At 39.6% G+C, this 17,585-nt stretch overlaps 1 protein-coding gene across 2 annotated transcripts in view; it reads left to right on the forward strand.

The window, feature by feature from the left end:
• LOC124151239 (follistatin-related protein 5-like) overlaps nucleotides 1-17,585 on the forward strand; it is a 107,547-nt gene continuing 89,962 nt past the window's right edge. The window contains exons 1-2 of one of the 2 annotated variants that reach the window (XM_046523623.2): nucleotides 1-70; nucleotides 3,580-3,704. In XM_046523623.2, coding sequence (XP_046379579.2) covers nucleotides 3,615-3,704 — 90 coding nt within the window. In that variant the 5' untranslated portion in view covers nucleotides 1-70; nucleotides 3,580-3,614. Of the gene's footprint in view, nucleotides 198-3,579; nucleotides 3,705-17,585 lie in introns of both variants that reach the window. The other variant, XM_046523624.2, reaches the window with a different exon arrangement.

The raw sequence follows: 17,585 nt of genomic DNA on the forward strand, positions 1-17,585 counted from the left end.
AATAGATCAGTCTAAGGGCGCCATCTTTCGGCCGGAAGCTGTGTATCGTATGGTTCTTGGAGAGTGACCGGTGAGTGAGAACGGTTCGTCTGAGGACCCTGTTATTTCGTCTGCTTGTGTTGCTTACTGTGTATATCTATATCAAATATCTTTGGACTACTGTTGAAATAGTGGATACCTATTTGAGAAGGTGTAAGGTCGGTACACATGTATTTGCCTGATTTTGAATTTGCGCAGGTGCGCGTTGTGAAAGCATCAGGCGATATCATGGCACTGGAATTGGTACAATGGTATAATACCGTAGACGACTCGCAGAGGGTCGCGTTATTTATTCTAATCCCCAAGAAAAAATGTTTCATATCAATTTTCTGTGATCGTCTGACAGTCATGGTTTAGATATTTTAATTTTCTTTCACAGGGTATTTCTGGGCATGCTCGGACCGTGTTTATTGACATAATCTAAGTGATGTCTTTATTTGTCATGTGTCAGTGCCTGGTATCTGTTGTTGCTATGACTCATGCAGATGAATGGTAACTGCAATATTTCACTAGATACAGCTATGTATATACTCTATCTGTAGCATATAATTCTTTTATTGGTAGACAAGACAGACCCCCCACCCCCACCCCCACGCCCATGATTATTCTTCCTAGCTCAGCTACATCTTGTCTCATTACTTGATAATGTTGCATTGCATATTTTCGTTTTAATGTTACCCACATTGCTTCATTGTTCTTCTGAATTGCCTCCATTTGCCTTATTATTAATCAAATGATTAATTATGTATAGATTTTATTTTAAGGAAATTAATGATGATGACAGAATTTCTGTCTGGTGATGGCTGTGGCAAAATAGCTTATGCTTGGTTGCTGTTTATTATATTTTATGTACATTGTTCAAGATCTATATGTACTACAATATAAAGAATATGTTACCATTATTAATCAGTGGAAACAAGTTTACCTTGTTAGTGAGTTGATACGTACAGTTCATAGTCCAATGCCGATATATTCCCAAATTGAAATCACAAATTTCGCCATTCATGTTATATATACAGACACATTTTGAAAACACATATTCAAATGTTTTGTATTATTTGGTAATAATTACGTTGTACTTGGTGTTTAGGCATGAGAGAATCAAACACAAAATTGTCGTTGATTGGGCTGGAATCTCATTCCGTGTTTGGACATGGTCTAAAGCATAAAAACATATCTTTTCTAATTTTGAGTTAAGTTGATTATGCGTTTTCATCGTGTTTCAGTATAGTAATCAACTTTTATTGAGTTGTCTGCCAAGAGCACTTGCAGAAGTTTGGAATTCTGAATAATTCCTGTCCATATTAAAGTCTGTTGTCAGAATAGTTACTGGTAGTATATTACAGTACATAAGAAAAAGAAGCAGTAGGGTAGCCTTGATATTAAAGCGTTAATTCATCACGCCGAAGGCCCTAGTTCGATTCCTGAGATGGGTACAATGTATGAAGTCCATTTTTGGTGTCCCCTGTCATGATATATTTCTCTTGCTCTCTCGTCTCTGTTAAACTGCACACACATGTGTAAGGGGCTAAGCTCTGTTGGTATTTATTTGTTGTTTAACGCCGCACTCAGCAATATTCCAGCTATATGACGGCCTGTTGGTATGATACGCCTGATACAGGCTAGTAGCAGCAGTTGTTTTGGCACAGAGTCTGTAGTGTATTCCACACATGGATATATCCTTGGATGTTTGGTGCAGTGGGTAGCCTTGTGGTTAAAGTATTCGCCTGTCACGTTGAAGGCCCAGGTTCGGTTCTCAAAGTGGGTACATGTAAAGCCCATTTCTGGTGTCCCCTACTGGGACATTGCTGGAATGGTGCCTTAAGTGCTGTAAAACCCCATCTCATTCACCGTAAAACCATCCTCGCTCCCTCACTCACCCACTCCTTGGATTTTTGCTGAAACAAGGCTATATCAAGATTTGTATGACTGTTTGAATTTATTAACATACCTTAGCATCAATATTGCCTATTAGTTGTGATACAGATTCCTTTAAAAGCCATTTACTGATTATATAGATATACTTGAGGTACAAAGTTGAAATTGATACAATTATTGCCATTGTCAGCATTCCATGTAAATTTCTATTATATAATATTGCACTCTATAGGCATATGATAGAAGGTAGAAGGAAAGTAGTGTATTACTAACTATTAGACATGTTATTTGTATTGTTGCAAGGAGTCAGAAATATGATATGTTTCAGGGGCGGATCCCTTTGTTAACCATGTATAGATCTTGACACAATCCATGTTTGCTTTCAAATGTGGACTAAACATGCTAAAAACTCTCCTCTTCAAAACTTCATACAATCAGTGAACTTTCATTTTCACCACAGAACTGTGTGTTCATTCTTGAGGTTTACTTTCATCTTTCCTGTGTTATATAGAGCTATGAGCAACCAATTGGTGGATGGAATTTGTCGCTTTATAAATGGACTTATTATTGTTATGATTATTATGTCTCCTACCCTTCGTACTCAGGTGAGATACTAACCTAGCAGTAATGATATGATGAAGTTGATCAACAAAACAAAACAGAAATTGTAAATAAAATGCAACTCATTTGCAATACTTCAGCATGTAGTCATTAACACCAACATAGGGAGTCGCACTGGCCACCATAGGTGTTTTCAAAACAACTGAAGCGAGGTAAGTGTTTAGGCATACATACCCCTGTTAAGTGAGGCGAGCAGTGGTCTTGTACTTCAGATAGTGATATGTAATACTTATCAGTAAAAGATGAGGTTGTAATCCATTCAAGCTGTCCGACCCTGAACAGGAAGGTGTCAAACAGCCATATCACATGCTGGTCTGAGCCTACACCATTTGTCCTTATAATTTCTGTGTGAAGTCCCACTTAATTATTTTGAAAGTTTATACCTGTCATTGTTCACTTACACCTGACCGAGTTTTTTGTGTGCAGCATAATGGTTAGGTGAGTGAGTGAGGTTTGGTGAACACTGATATGGAGTACAATGGGAGGGCTTTGAACATATATCATACCAATGCGTTGAATCAAACCTTGTTTTTACAAAAATTACCCTGTATCCAGTCTCAATAATATTTGTTTGGAGATTCTTGCTGCTTTACTGAAATTCACCCATACAGTATGTGTTACTGTTTCTCGTCCCAGGTGTTTGTCCCTTGAGTATATTGTCTGTAATCAGGTAATGACAACTTGGCATAAATACTTTTAGGCTACGTCATTATCAAATGAGTATCAAATTCCTGCTTACTCAAAAAGGGTTATGGTTAAACTATTGTCTATTGCTCACAATGTGATTTCACTATTTACCAGTAAGAGGCGACTGACAGGATGGGGTGGTCAGGCTCGCTGACTTGGTCATTGTGTCCCATTTGTCCGGATTGACGCTCATGTTATCAATCACTGGATTGTCTGGTCCAGACTCAATTAGTTAAAGCCGCCGTCATATAGCTTGAATATTGCTGAGTGTGGTGTTAGACAACAAACAAGATAAACACTATTTACCAAAACATGGCCTCAGTTCATGAAGGTGTTTTTGCTCTCTGTCAACAGGCTATGAGTGAGGCGTGATTGTACGAGTGAACGCAATGGAGTTGGTAAAGAGGTATATTCTTCTGTTCCTGTGCTGTGGCCTTCTGTCCTTCATAGAAGCAAGGCCAAGGAAAACACTAGAAAAGGTGAGTCCATTTTTCAAGGCCTACACGTCCTATACCAATAGCTAGTCATATTTATTATACAGGCATAGTTAGACCTCTACCACGCACACGTGACCCATTAGCAGGTTTAGCAGGAGTAGACACCTAGTCCGCAGTTCTTTTGGGACTGGTGACGTAATAAAATAACTAGATTTAGGGAGAAAATGACTAATCCCTTTACATTTTCACTAGTCTCAGACTAACAGACTAGTGGTCATGTCTAACCAAGTGTAGCCTCTGTCTACTTTGTTTTAACTAAATTAGGATTCCATTTTGATATTCCTATCAGCTAAGACTGGGGAAAAATGAAGTCTGTGTAATATGTAGATAAACTAACGCAGTGGAAAAACAAGCATCCTGAGACCTCATGCATGTTTTGGTCATGTGTTGAAATTCAAAATCATCTCTTATTTCGTCATAAACATTGTGAAAAAATGATAAATTTTGTATGCAACAATTCCGTCCCCAATGCAGCCTGTAATGTTTGTATTCATTGTTTCACAATATGACTGATACAGCTCATCAGGGTTCTTCATGGAATAAACTTTTATCTGTACATTGTTCAACATGTTACACATAGTATTTTGAAAAGTGTATAATCATCCATAATCAATGGTGTGCACAATGTAACTACATTATGCATTGGTACCTAGTTGCAAGTACATATTTATTAACTTACATTTCAAAAGAATCATTATTCTGAATACAGGACACTTTTTATGGATAGCAACTTCTTTTATACTCTGTACAACGTTTCATCACTTGATGGGTTGCTATCCATAATAAAGTGTCATGTATTCATGTGCTCCGAACTTCTAAATGTATATCATGGACTTCCATCTTAATTCTGTTGAAATTATGACAGGAGGCGTCTTGGTGAATGTTTTTATTGATATGAATGCATCATTCTCATTTTAAAAGAGTAGGCATGGTAAGGTATTAACTATCCAGTGGCCAAAATGTCCTTTTTCCAATTGAAAGGGAGTGGTTCAACTTAGGAGAAATGTGTTACATGTTTTGTCAGGCAATATCAAACATTGTGTACCGACACAGATTGATCTCGACCTGTTTGGTGGCTGGTTGTCCTCCAGATCTCTAGTAAATGTCAGTATAAATTCCCAAATATAAATTAAAACGTTCCCAATTCATATTATTATAGTTATATCTTATGTGTCAACTTGTATTTCACTGACACTAGAACCAAAACAGACGAAGAGGCTTTAATGTTTTTTTTTCCATTATTAAATATAATGTTAATGTACTAATTCAGTTTTAGAAGACTTCTGAATTTAAGAAAATAAGAACTTAATTCATTCATGTTTTACAACATGCTCAGCAAACTCTTGCCCAGCTTTAGTTAAGATAGGGGCTTTCAAATGTGTGTATCTTTTTCAACAAACTTGGCTGCAAATAATGAAGTTCACTTATATTTGGCATTATAATCTGGCAACAAACACATGCAGTATGTGTGACTGGCAGGTGCTACAGTTAGGCAGGGCATGCTTACCCTTATCACAAACACCTGGTGTCATCACTGCTATTTTGCCTTTTTAAACGCAATGGCACCTGTTTTGGCAGATAATCGGAACCGATAATTCCCAGGTGTTGACGTTTTATATTAGTTCAGCGAGTTAAATTACATCTTAAACAGTGATTATTTTGGGGATGACATTATATGATAAAAAGATAATTACCCTTGTGTGTTTCTCATATTCCAAACATGATAATATGAAGTGGAAACTCTTGGCTAATAATGTCTGTGTCAGTAATCAAACGTTAGTCAATTTCCTCCTTATCGTGTACAAGTACCACATTGAGTTTGTAAGATGTTGTAATGTGCTGGTATACATGTCTTCCGACCAGTGAAGATCGGGGGTAGAATAGGTCTTCAGTGACCCATGCCTGCCGTAAAAAGCAACTATGCTTGTGGTAAGAGGCAACGGGATCGGGTGGTCAGACTCGCTGACTTGGTTGATGCATGTCATCGTATCCCAGTTGTGTAGATCGATGCTCATGAAGTCAATCACTGGATTGTCTGGTCCAGACTCGATTATTTACAGACTGCTGTCATATAGCTGGAATGTTGCTGAGTGCAGCGTTAAACAACAAACAAACAAACAAACAAACATGTGGTTCTTTATTTGTTCATCATGTTCATCCTGTAATCAAGGTAACAGTAAGTCATGATAATTCTTGATAATTTATCGCTATTCACTTGATATATATATATATATATTTTGCTCTGTTTTCTAAAATAGGAGTATCAATATAAATACAAGGCGTCTGTTCCAACATACAACATATGTTTAATTTCAGTATGATACCATGTCTGAATATAACGAGCATTCATTATTGTGTGTGAAAATGATGTATATTGATAGAACAAATTACTGCGGACATCCTGGCATTGGTATAGCCATTAATACAGGCCATGATTATTTGAGTATTGATCTCCAGCCATCTTGTCTATGTGCTTCAATTAGCACAATGATGTAGCAATGTATCGTGGTCCAACTCGGACATGCGTTTCTGTCTCTCTATGGTAACCCGGACAAAGTTACAATAGTCCACTCAGTCCGAGAGACACATTAATCTTTAATAGTTATAAAGATAGGGGTCGGTCTGATGGCTGTGAGAGCCCTTTGATCTTCAATTCAGACGCTCAAAGTCAGATTTGCTATTTCTACGCCAGACAGTGTGGTCCTGAATTAGGGGTACTTACCACCTTTTGACAAAGCCAGGATTCATTTTGGCTTGGGTCATCATATTTGGCGGAAGAATTGTTCTAATGATTTGGGGCAGCAATAGGACATTTCATGGTGAAGAAGCACCTTGTTTATGTGGAGGAAATTGCAGAGGATCAATTCAACTTTTTGATGTTGATGGCCTCACTGGAAGATTTGCATGATCATTTGATGTCCAGGGTTATTGGAAATGCCCAAACCGTATTGAAGACAACAGAAGTGTGTTCGCAAGCAATGAAAGGCAGCCCTGTTGAGCCTTATAAAACCTGATTTGAGATGAGAATCGATATGAAAAACCTTCTCTAACTCATTTAATTATCATCCAATGATATATGTATTGGCACTGGTAGCTATCCTGTTGAAAGCAGCCTTATAACTGAGTGCTTTTTGAAATGATAGCCTTGTTGTGGTGTTTACATGTCTGATACCATCATTATATGCAAAGCTTATATAGTTAATTCTTTGGTCGACCCGCGAAAATCTGGAGTAGAATAGGTCTTCAGTAACCCATGCTTGCAGTAAAAAGCAACTATGCTTGTCGTAAGAGGCGACTAACGGGATCGGGTGGTCAGGCTTCCTGACTTGGTTCATTCATGTCATCGTATCTCTCTTGGATCGATGCTCATGATGTCAATCATTGTCTGGTTCAGATTTGATTATTAACAGACCGCCATCATTTTGCTGGAATATTGCTGAGTGCAGCGTTAAACAACAAACAAACAAACAAATCACATCTTACCCAACCTAGATGTCACAATACATGAAGCAGTACACACATTTTGTTTGTTTGTTGTTTTAAACCACTTAGAAATATTCCAACTATATCATGGCAGCTAATAAATAATCAAGTCTAGACCAGACAAACCAGTGATTCATATTACCATGATGGGTTACAGTGACCAAGTCCCGGAACATGACCACCCAAACCATTTAGTCACCTGTTGTTTAACACAGCACTCAGCAATATTCCAGCATATGACAGCCTTATGTAAACGATTGAGTCAGGACCAGACAATCCAGTGATTTACATCTTGAGATTCAATCTACACAATTGGGATAGGATGAAATGCATCAACCAAGTCAGAGGGCCTAACCACCTGATCCTGTTAGTTGCCTCTTGCAACAAGCATAGTCACCTTTTATGGCAAGCACGGGTTGCTGAAGACCTATTATAACCCTGATCTTCACGTTGAAATTGTGATGTTGAAATTGAATTATTTGCAATGACAAATTTGCTCCATCTTTGGCCTTTTTACCAAATGTATGTATTGTCTGTGTTGTCTGTGCTTCTAACAGCCTTACAATCTAGACTTAAATGCCCCGACATTTGCGAATGTAATGTAAGGGTTATAGAGAAAGTACATGGAGGTAAGCTGAGAGTCCAGAGATTTGAAACCAAGAAGGGACGGTGTATGTTTGCCTGTCTCCATGGCGACAATGAAAGCATTGGATTGATGGAGATACAGCTACTGGAACTGATGACACAGGTCTTTGTGTGTTGGAATTCTCCACAATTACCATGCGAGGGATAAGCCGAGGGAAATAATTAACGGGTGTTTTGAAAACACGGACCTCAAAGTGAAGTCAAGTCACAACGTTGTCATTTCCTTTGTGCAGAATCAAAGAAACGCTGATGATTTTTATGTTCAATGAAGATTTAGTACCCTAGGTCAGAAGCTATTGTCAGCTCTAATACGAGGCAGAGGAGGGAATTAAATCTGCTCAGAAAATGGCTTTGCGAATGTTCAGAAAAAATGTTTTAAGGATAGTTTGTTATGCTGTTGAGACAATTTCTATGAGGTTGCTGGAAAAGAAAACTTTCCAGAATTATTTTTTTGTATGAACACACAGGATTGTATTGTTAGAGTTGTGAGATGGAGAAAGAGGCCTTTACAAGGAAGCTTCATCATCTTAACTTTGAAAGATGGTTACAATAACACCAACCTCACTGGGTCAGTGTCGAGTCCACCAGGCCAGGGCAAAACCTAACATGATGTGCCACATTCAACATAATAAGCACTTAGTTGCTCGTTGCTATATGGCTGAAATAATGCCGATGCAACATTAAATTTTAACTCCCTCACTCTTAGAAATTGACAAGGGGTGCTTATTAAAACCATATACAACCAGTTGAGTTTGTTTTCAGAGCTTGTGCGTTGTGAACAAATCAATTCAAACGTCAATGAAATGAGAATATTTTCGATTTTAGCTTCTGGGCAATTTTATACTGTTGCTGTTTTCCGTAAATAATATGTAATATGCACAAGAAAATATCGGATGTCATGTAGCTTTGAAAAAATGAGATGTCATGTAGCTTTTGATCTTATCTCGGTGCTTTTAAAAGATGATTTACAGATTTATATAGGAATTGGTGAGGGGGCAATTATTGGGAAGTTGTATTTGATATGACGAGTGTGGTATTTTCAAATTTTATTGATTTCTCATTAAACATTAAAACTGTTAAAACTTAGGGATTAACCTGGACCCTTGCAGTTGTGAGTCCTGCTTTTGTTGGTTCTCAGGCATGAAAGAATGGACCCCAGGGGAAGACCACTCATGTTGTATCGACAACATATAGAAATAATGAATTAATAAAGAAAGTATAAACGAAACCTGGATGGGATTGGGGGTAAAGAAAATTGGACGTGGAGAGTAAAATTTATGTTCGTGCCACCATGGCTGAAATTGGATTGGTTTTAACCTGTTTAATGATTTGAACAGATATAAATGTTTTGCAGTGCAAATTATTTTCATCCTTTCTCAAATGTTTGTGTATGGGGTGCAATATTTTGTGTCTGGTAAGACCCTGTTAAGCTGATAGTTTTCACAAACCTTTTCAAGCAAACCTATTTTATCCCAGTGCCAACTTCCGCAGGGCTGAATATATCTTGATGATGTTCACTGTCAATTTTGAAGCCAGGAATTGTCAAGTTTAATTGATTCTCACATAATAATGAGTAGTCAATAGTTTTGAGTATGGACATATTTTGTGTTTCAAGTAAGCGAATAATTGCATCAGCATGATTTATGGTAATGACTTATGAAGTGTTTAAGTAGATTACTTCTGCACGTGACATGAACTGCGCAAGAATCTTGATCTATGCTGCTCTGACAGCAGTAAACACAATTGATTACCTTGCCTGCAAACAGTGGAGTATTGTTTCAGCTCAGGTTGAGAGACAGGAATAGTCATGTTGTGCTGAAACTGTCTAGTCTGTACTGCTGTTGACCAGACAGGAGCTAACACTGATATCATGCAGATATTATAATACCATTCATACTGAGGAAATAGTTTGTTTGTTTTTTAACATTGCACTCAGTAATGTTCAAAATTTAAGTTTATGTGTTTGTTTGTATGTTGTTTAACGCTGCACTCAACAATATTCCATCTATATGATGACAGTCTGGAAATAATCGAGTCTGGACCAGACAATCCAGTGACTGATATCATGAACAGCGATCCATGCTATAGGGATACGATGACATGCGTGAACCAAGTCAGTGAGCCTGACCACCCAATCCTGCTGGTCGCCTCTTGCGACAAGACCTATTCCACCCCGGATCTTCACGGGTCATTCAGACTTTAAGACAGTGGCCTATAGATAATGAAATCTTTGAAAAAACAGTAATTGACGTTTTGAGCAACATTTTCTGTCGCCAGGACATGATGCAGTCAACCAAGTTATCATGACAATCCAAGCCATTAAGTTTACTCTGATGTCAGGCAAAGGGTGCTGGGGACCCAGGGAAGAGGATGAGGGAGGGCTAAAAAGGGACTCGTGTGTCATGTGAATTATTTTATGTACATTTTTGTAATTTAAAAGTAATTCAAAAATGATAAGGATCTTGGACATGTCAGAAAGACCCGTGACGATCTGGGGTAGAATAGGCCTTCAGCAACCCATGCTTGCCATAAAAGCAACTGCTTGTTGTAAGAGGCGACTTATATGATTGGGTGGTCAGGATCACTGACTTGGTTGATGCATGTCATAGTATCTTAATTGCGTAGAACGAAGGTTAGTATGTCAATCACTGGACTGTCTGGTCCAGACTCGATTATTTACATGTGTCATGTCGCTGTCATGTGCTGTAAAATATTGCTGAGTGTGGCGTTAAACAACAAACAAACAAACAAACAGGCAAATGATGTCAGATACTTACATTTCATTCAGCAAAGTTCAGTGACTTATTCGGTCAATGTGAAACATTTTTATTGAAAACATGAGTAAGCATTAAGCCATTATGATAATATCACATTATTGTTGATGCAGTTGATTCTGAGCCAGGAAGTCACTGGCCATTCTGACTGCATTTAAGCAAGTAAAACTGATGCAGTTAAAGGTCACTATGCAAATTTGTAGAGAAGTTATACATCAATCATAATAATTAACATGGTTTAAGTGGGAAAAATCACTTGAATCTGAATCCTTCGATGCTGGTTGATTCTCATTTCTCAATTACTTAGTCGTCACTATCTCTGTGTTCCATAATTGTTTTCTCTGAGCAAATCAAATGATTGATGTTGTGTTAAGGATTGATGATAACAGCTGTTTTGTTCCAGGTTGTATTGTAAGGCTTATCGATGGAGACATTCTCTGACCTTGCCTAGTCGAATAAGAACTGCAGAATCTCTCTACAAGCCGAATTCACTCTTAATTCTTAGAAACGCATGTCTTTGCGAATCAAATATTCCACTCCAGTACTGAGCTGGTAAAATGTCAGAATGACAAAAAGTATCATGCTACACTGGAATCAGTGGTAAATGATTAATATCAAGGCATGCCAGGGTTTGCTGACTCATGGCTAATGTATTAAACTTGCATCAGACTGAGAGACAGTGTTACAGAGATGCTCTCAGGCTACAGACTTCATCTAGACTGGTGCAGGCTCTAGACTTGACTTCCATAGACTGTGCAGGCTCTAGACTTGACTGCCATCGACTGTGCAGGCTCTAGACTTGACTACCATAGACTGTGCAGGCTCCAAACTTGACTACTGTAGACTGTGCAGGCTCCAAACTTGACTACCATAGACTGTGTAGGCTCTAGACTTGACTACCATAGACTGTGCAGGCTCTAGATTTGACTACCATAGACTGTGCAGGCTCTAGACTTGACTACCATAGACTGTGCAGGCTCTAGACTTGACTACCATAGACTGCAGGCTCTAGACTTGACTACCATAGACTGTGTAGACTCTAGACTTGACTGCCATCGACTGTACAGGCTCCAAACTTGACTAACATAGACTGTGCAGGCTCCAAACTTGACTACTGTAGACTGTGCAGGCTCCAAACTTGACTACCATAGACTGTGCAGGCTCTAGACTTGACTGCCATCGACTGTACAGGCTCTAGATTTGACTACCATAGACTGTGCAGGCTCTAGACTTGACTACCATAGACTGTGCAGGCTCTAGACTTGACTACCATAGACTGTGCAGGCTCTAGACTTGACTACCATAGACTTTGCAGGCTCTAGACTTGACTACCATAGACTGTGCAGGCTCTAGACTTGACTACCATAGACTGTGTAGACTCTAGACTTGACTGCCATCGACTGTACAGGCTCTAGACTTGACTACCATAGACTGTGCAGGCTCTAGACTTGACTACCATAGACTGTGTAGACTCTAGACTTGACTGCCATCGACTGTACAGGCTCCAAACTTGACTACCATAGACTGTGCAGGCTCTAGATTTGACTACCATAGACTGTGCAGGCTCTGGACTTGACTACTGTAGACTGTGTAGGCTATAGACTTGACTACTGTAGACTGTGCAGGCTCCAAACATGACTACTGTAGACTATGCAGGCTCTATGGTGTTATTAGAATAGGATCCAATCAAAGTAGGCTATTACCTAAACAAAACGCAACAAAATATAATTGATCTGAAATAATTTAAGAAAAAAGAGATGAAGGCTCTTAGTACATTCGGAACACACCAGGTAGGATAAGTATGACCTACTTTGCATATTTAATATCCTTTCAGTAAGTATATTGAAGCCAGATTGCTTCCAGACTGTCACCGTTTTTTTCTCTGTGTCCAATATGCATGCGTCCGCTCATGCAGTGGATGCTCTATTGGGTCAGGTTGTAGCTCACGTAAACGGGAGGCTTGTGATGTATCTCCATCATGTTACATTTGCATATTTATCATATCTCCTGAATTCAAAATGCAAATGATGCTGATACTAGTGATAGGTGATTATGGCTGACTAACACTTATTCTCTGCAAACATATAATTTTGATAGAAACAAACAACTACATATAAAGATCCCAAAGAGACGGAAAATCTAGACATGCTTCATGTAGGGCCACAGCATTACAGCAAGGGCTGGTTGGAAGGTGAAATGATATGGTTCAGGGACTGTGAGACAGTCCTCCCACATTAAGCTGACACGCCGTGATATGACTGGAATACTGTTAAAAGCGGCGTTAAACCAAACTCACTCACTTACTCATGTTAAACTGCAGCATGGTATCTCAGTGGGCCAGCACTATAAAACCGACATTAGTCCTTGCTGACACACACGTGCATGCCATAATCTTAAACATGGTGTCAAACTCCATTTCACCTCACGCCACCTGTGATGTCTGGAAATGGGCACTACGCCATGGAACATGATCTCCTTTTAATGGTATCTCAAAGAGATGGGATATATTTGATTACAAGATTCACATGATATAAATGTGAGATGTTTCATTTAGATAATAATTTACTAGACAAGGTACATGGTTTGCCAGCTTTTTCATGACTGGATTGGCAGTGGCCACAGAAAATGTCAGCCTGCTACTATTGGTGGTACAATTTTTCAGTAGAAAGTGGGAGAAATGTAGCTAGGTTTGGCTAGGGCCAGATTTCTAATTATTTTTGGTTGTAGGGAACTCATAACTTTGGCAGAATTAGAGAGGAAGACATCAGTTTCATGAATAAAATTAACAAAATTGAGCTATTCCAGCGCAAAGCAATTTTTCTAATACTCAGCAATGGGCTCTGAATTTAACCTGTATTGATAAAGAGCTTATGCATCGATGTATGGCAGGCCAAGTCTATGGCCTATTTATCCATACAATTACCAAAATAAGAGTCAGAGAGTGCACACGTCAGTAGTTGAAACACCACAGTATGTGGTACAGTGTAAGCCAGACATGGACAAACCATCTCGTTTGTTGTTTAATGCCGCACTCAGCAATATTCCAGCAATATAACCGTAGTCTATTAAATAATTAAGTCTGGACCAGATAGTCCAATGATTAAACATCATGAGCATCAATCCACGTAATTGGGATTTGATGACATACATCAACAAAGTGAGTGAGCCTGACCACTGGATCCTATTAGAGACCTCACATGACAAGCATGTTTTGCCGAAGACCAATTTTTACCTGGATCTTCAAGGGCAATAAGCATGAAACTAGACATGTTATAGGACTTTATTAAGAATGAGTGTACTAAATAACTAGCTGGGGTTAAGGCATGCATTCTTTGTTTATTTAATAAATATTATAATAATCATTTGAATCAACTGAAAATAACAGTGAATGAGTGAGGGCTCATCGTTTTTTAACTTTGGTGGCGATGATCAAAGACAACAAACAATAGCCACACTATTTCAATACATGGTGATTTTTCAACCAATGTTTTAATAAATAGAAATAGAAATCTCTGCATAAAGCAGAGTTGATTGTACAATTCCGACTATATCATGAGCATATGTTTATGCGTCACTATCAAATAGTAATGATACCAGGTGTTCGCGAAACAATGAAACAATTCGACCTTGGCTGAAAATACAAAAACACATATTTATGACACTGTTGGGATTGTGGACCGTATCCTGATACCGACTGTATCATTTATGATTTTAGTAAACAATAATAAACCATACTTAGGTATTGATATTTTTTCATGAAAACACATGGGAACATAGATTAACTGTGGTTCAAGTCTCTCTTTCATGTGTCCAGATTAGTAAATGGTTCAGGTATCCTACCAACCCAATGTAATTTGTGAAAGTAGTGGTATCAATAAGATCAACTGAAGTGCTGATGTAAAAAGTAATTGGTGTTCTATGCATGGGAGGTTAAGCCGTGTCCCAGCAGTAGAGTAGGAGGTACTGACAGTCTCCCACATGTGGTGGTTAAGCCGTGTCCCAGCAGTAGAGTACGATGTACTGGCAGTCTCCACATGTGGAGGTTAAGCGGGGCCCTAGCAGTAGAGTAGGATGTACTGACAGTCTCCCACATGTGGAGGTTAAGCCGTGTCCCAGCAGTAGAGTAGGAGGTACTGACAGTCTCCCACATGTGGTGGTTAAGCCGTGTCCCAGCAGTAGAGTAGGAGGTACTGACAGTCTCCACATGTGGAGGTTAAGCCGTGTCCCAGCAGTAGGGTAGGATGTACTGGCAGTCTCCACATATGGAGGTTAAGCCGTGTCCCAGCAGTAGAGTAGGAGGTACTGACAGTCTCCCACATGTGGTGGTTAAGCCGTGTCCCAGCAGTAGAGTACGATGTACTGGCAGTCTCCACATGTGGAGGTTAAGCGGGGCCCTAGCAATAGAGTAGGATGTACTGACAGTCTCCCACATGTGGAGGTTAAGCCGTGTCCCAGCAGTAGAGTAGGAGGTACTGACAGTCTCCCACATGTGGTGGTTAAGCCGTGTCCCAGCAGTAGGGTAGAGTGTACTGACAGTCTCCCACATGTGGAGGTTAAGCCGTGTCCCAGCAGTAGAGTAGGAGGTACTGACAGTCTCCCACATGTGGTGGTTAAGCCGTGTCCCAGCAGTAGAGTAGGATGTACTGACAGTCTCCACATGTGGAGGTTAAGCCGTGTCCCAGCAGTAGAGTAGGATGTACTGACAGTCTCCACATGTGGAGGTTAAGCCATGTCCCAGCAGTAGAGTAGGATGTACTGACAGTCTCCACATATGGAGGTTAAGCCGTGTCCCAGCAGTAGAGTACGATGTACTGACAGTCTCCCACATGTGGAGGTTAAGCCATGTCCCAGCAGTAGAGTAGGATGTACTGACAGTCTCCCACATGTGGAGGTTAAGCTGTGTCCCAGCAGTAGAGTAGGATGTACTGACAGTCTCCCACATGTGGAGGTTAAGCCGTGTCCCAGCAGTAGAGTAGGATGTACTGACAGTCTCCACATGTGGAGGTTAAGCCGTGTCCCAGCAGTAGAGTAGGATGTACTGACAGTCTCCCACATTGGAATGGACCTGGCCTGGTAATACATTAAATGGATGCCTGCCCTTTGATCAACACCTAATCTGTAGTGACCCAAGTCAGGCCAAATGGCAACACTGTAAAAACATGCATAACACCCTTGATCTTGGTCCCTTGGGACTAAAATGTTTTACTAGGTAATTGTTTGAGACATTTGCGATGAAATGAAAGAAGGTCTAAAGTCGACTAAAACCAGAACCTTCAACAGTTAGTTATACTTTCAGGAAACTCAGACCTTTAGTTTTTGTGTGTCAGGTTTCCAGGAGATGGTGTTTTCACCATGTTCTTCAGGGTGGTAATTATTGATTTCATTGTAAAACCTTTGGAGATAGCAATTAGACCTGTAGCTCAAGGTGACTAAGGTTGGAAAAACAAAATTCAGGCTTTCAATGATGCGGATGATTTCGTATTTGTTGTCCGTCGTGTAGTCTTTACGGCTGTTTTGTTTCTGGTTATGTTTTAATATTTGAAGTGCTGCAACCTGTAGTATAAGCTGACAGTCTGTACAGTCCAGTTTTCAAACTTGCCGACATCTTTCCTGCTCTTAACATACAAAGAAATATCAGCTTTACCCTTAAGAATAGTTCACTGAGTATCCAGTGAACCATAGTCCCATTTGTTACCATAGCTTTGTTTTTGGCCCGATTCAAATTGCACAACTCTAATAAATGTCAGCCAATTAAATAACTCTCATTGGCAAGGGAAATTCTGTGTTAAGTGAGGATAGAGGTGGTGTTAGTGATGTCATATCTCAAACTAAGCAATGATGTTGAAAGCGTCTAGCGTATTTATTATAACAGAAGCAAATCGTAAAAATATAAGAAAAATGTGCATGAGAGTGTTATCACGTGTCATCTTTCCTCTTGTTACTTGTGCAAGCACTTGTCTTTGGCTGTGATTCACCAGTCTTACTCAGAGTTTACTCGCTGGGTCATAGTGGCCAGTGTGTCATCCATTAAGTTCATCTAGACGGTTGTAAGAGCCAGGCCTCGAGGCAGTGCTGAACCTCATCTCATGTTCTTACAGACATATTCAAATATACAAACCCTTTCTCTCCTGAAACGAACATGTAATTATGTGAAAAATGTCCTGATGTCGAATGCAATTTAGGTTTGATCTTGAGAGTCAACATTTGTAGGTGACAGAGAGATCCGTAGCCAGGGAAACTGGGCAACCGAGTCAGTACGGTAGCAGATATCGCATGTCCTATCCAACATTGTGTTGCATAAATGCTGCACAACTTGTTGCTGGTGAGCTGTGACATGCATGCTCCAAATGCAAGGCTGACTCATGCTGCCGATTCACTCCACACTGGATCCACGCGGAGTGGGATGTTTGAGGAGCCATCATTGATTGGTCAGTGGTGTAGCAAACTGGGGTGATGGCATTGACAAGGCATCAGTGTATGTATTGATCTAATGCCCTATGCTTGCTGACATCGGAGTTGGTACAAAACAATAAATAGTCTATTCTCTATTCTACACTTTGGATCACCGTCAGGCCCTTGAAAAGATTCGATCAAATTCTCGTGTTTAGAACTGAACAAGCCTGGTTACTGTTGCTATAGGTATGGATTTCTTTCTCACATTGCTATGGTTGCAAGTGCTGTTAAGAAGCAGTCATTTTGAAGCTGTAAATGAGCACTTTGAATTTTGTTTTATTGTCTGTTCATGTTTTGTTTTAACATAAAACTGTTGATGGGGCATCATGGTCATAGGGACAATGATAGAAAGAGAATAATAGATTCATCTGTTCATCCGGTCCTTTGTAACATACCTGTGCTTGTGAGATTCATCACACTGGTAGAAGCCCACAACATAGATTGCTGTGCATTAACCCAACTCACTCACAGGTGAGAATTAGGAATATGGCACATGTTGGTCTGGAAA

Source organism: Haliotis rufescens, unplaced genomic scaffold, assembly GCF_023055435.1.
Source record: "Haliotis rufescens isolate VD_foot unplaced genomic scaffold, xgHalRufe1.0.p SCAF_11, whole genome shotgun sequence".
Lineage (NCBI taxonomy): Eukaryota > Metazoa > Mollusca > Gastropoda > Lepetellida > Haliotidae > Haliotis > Haliotis rufescens.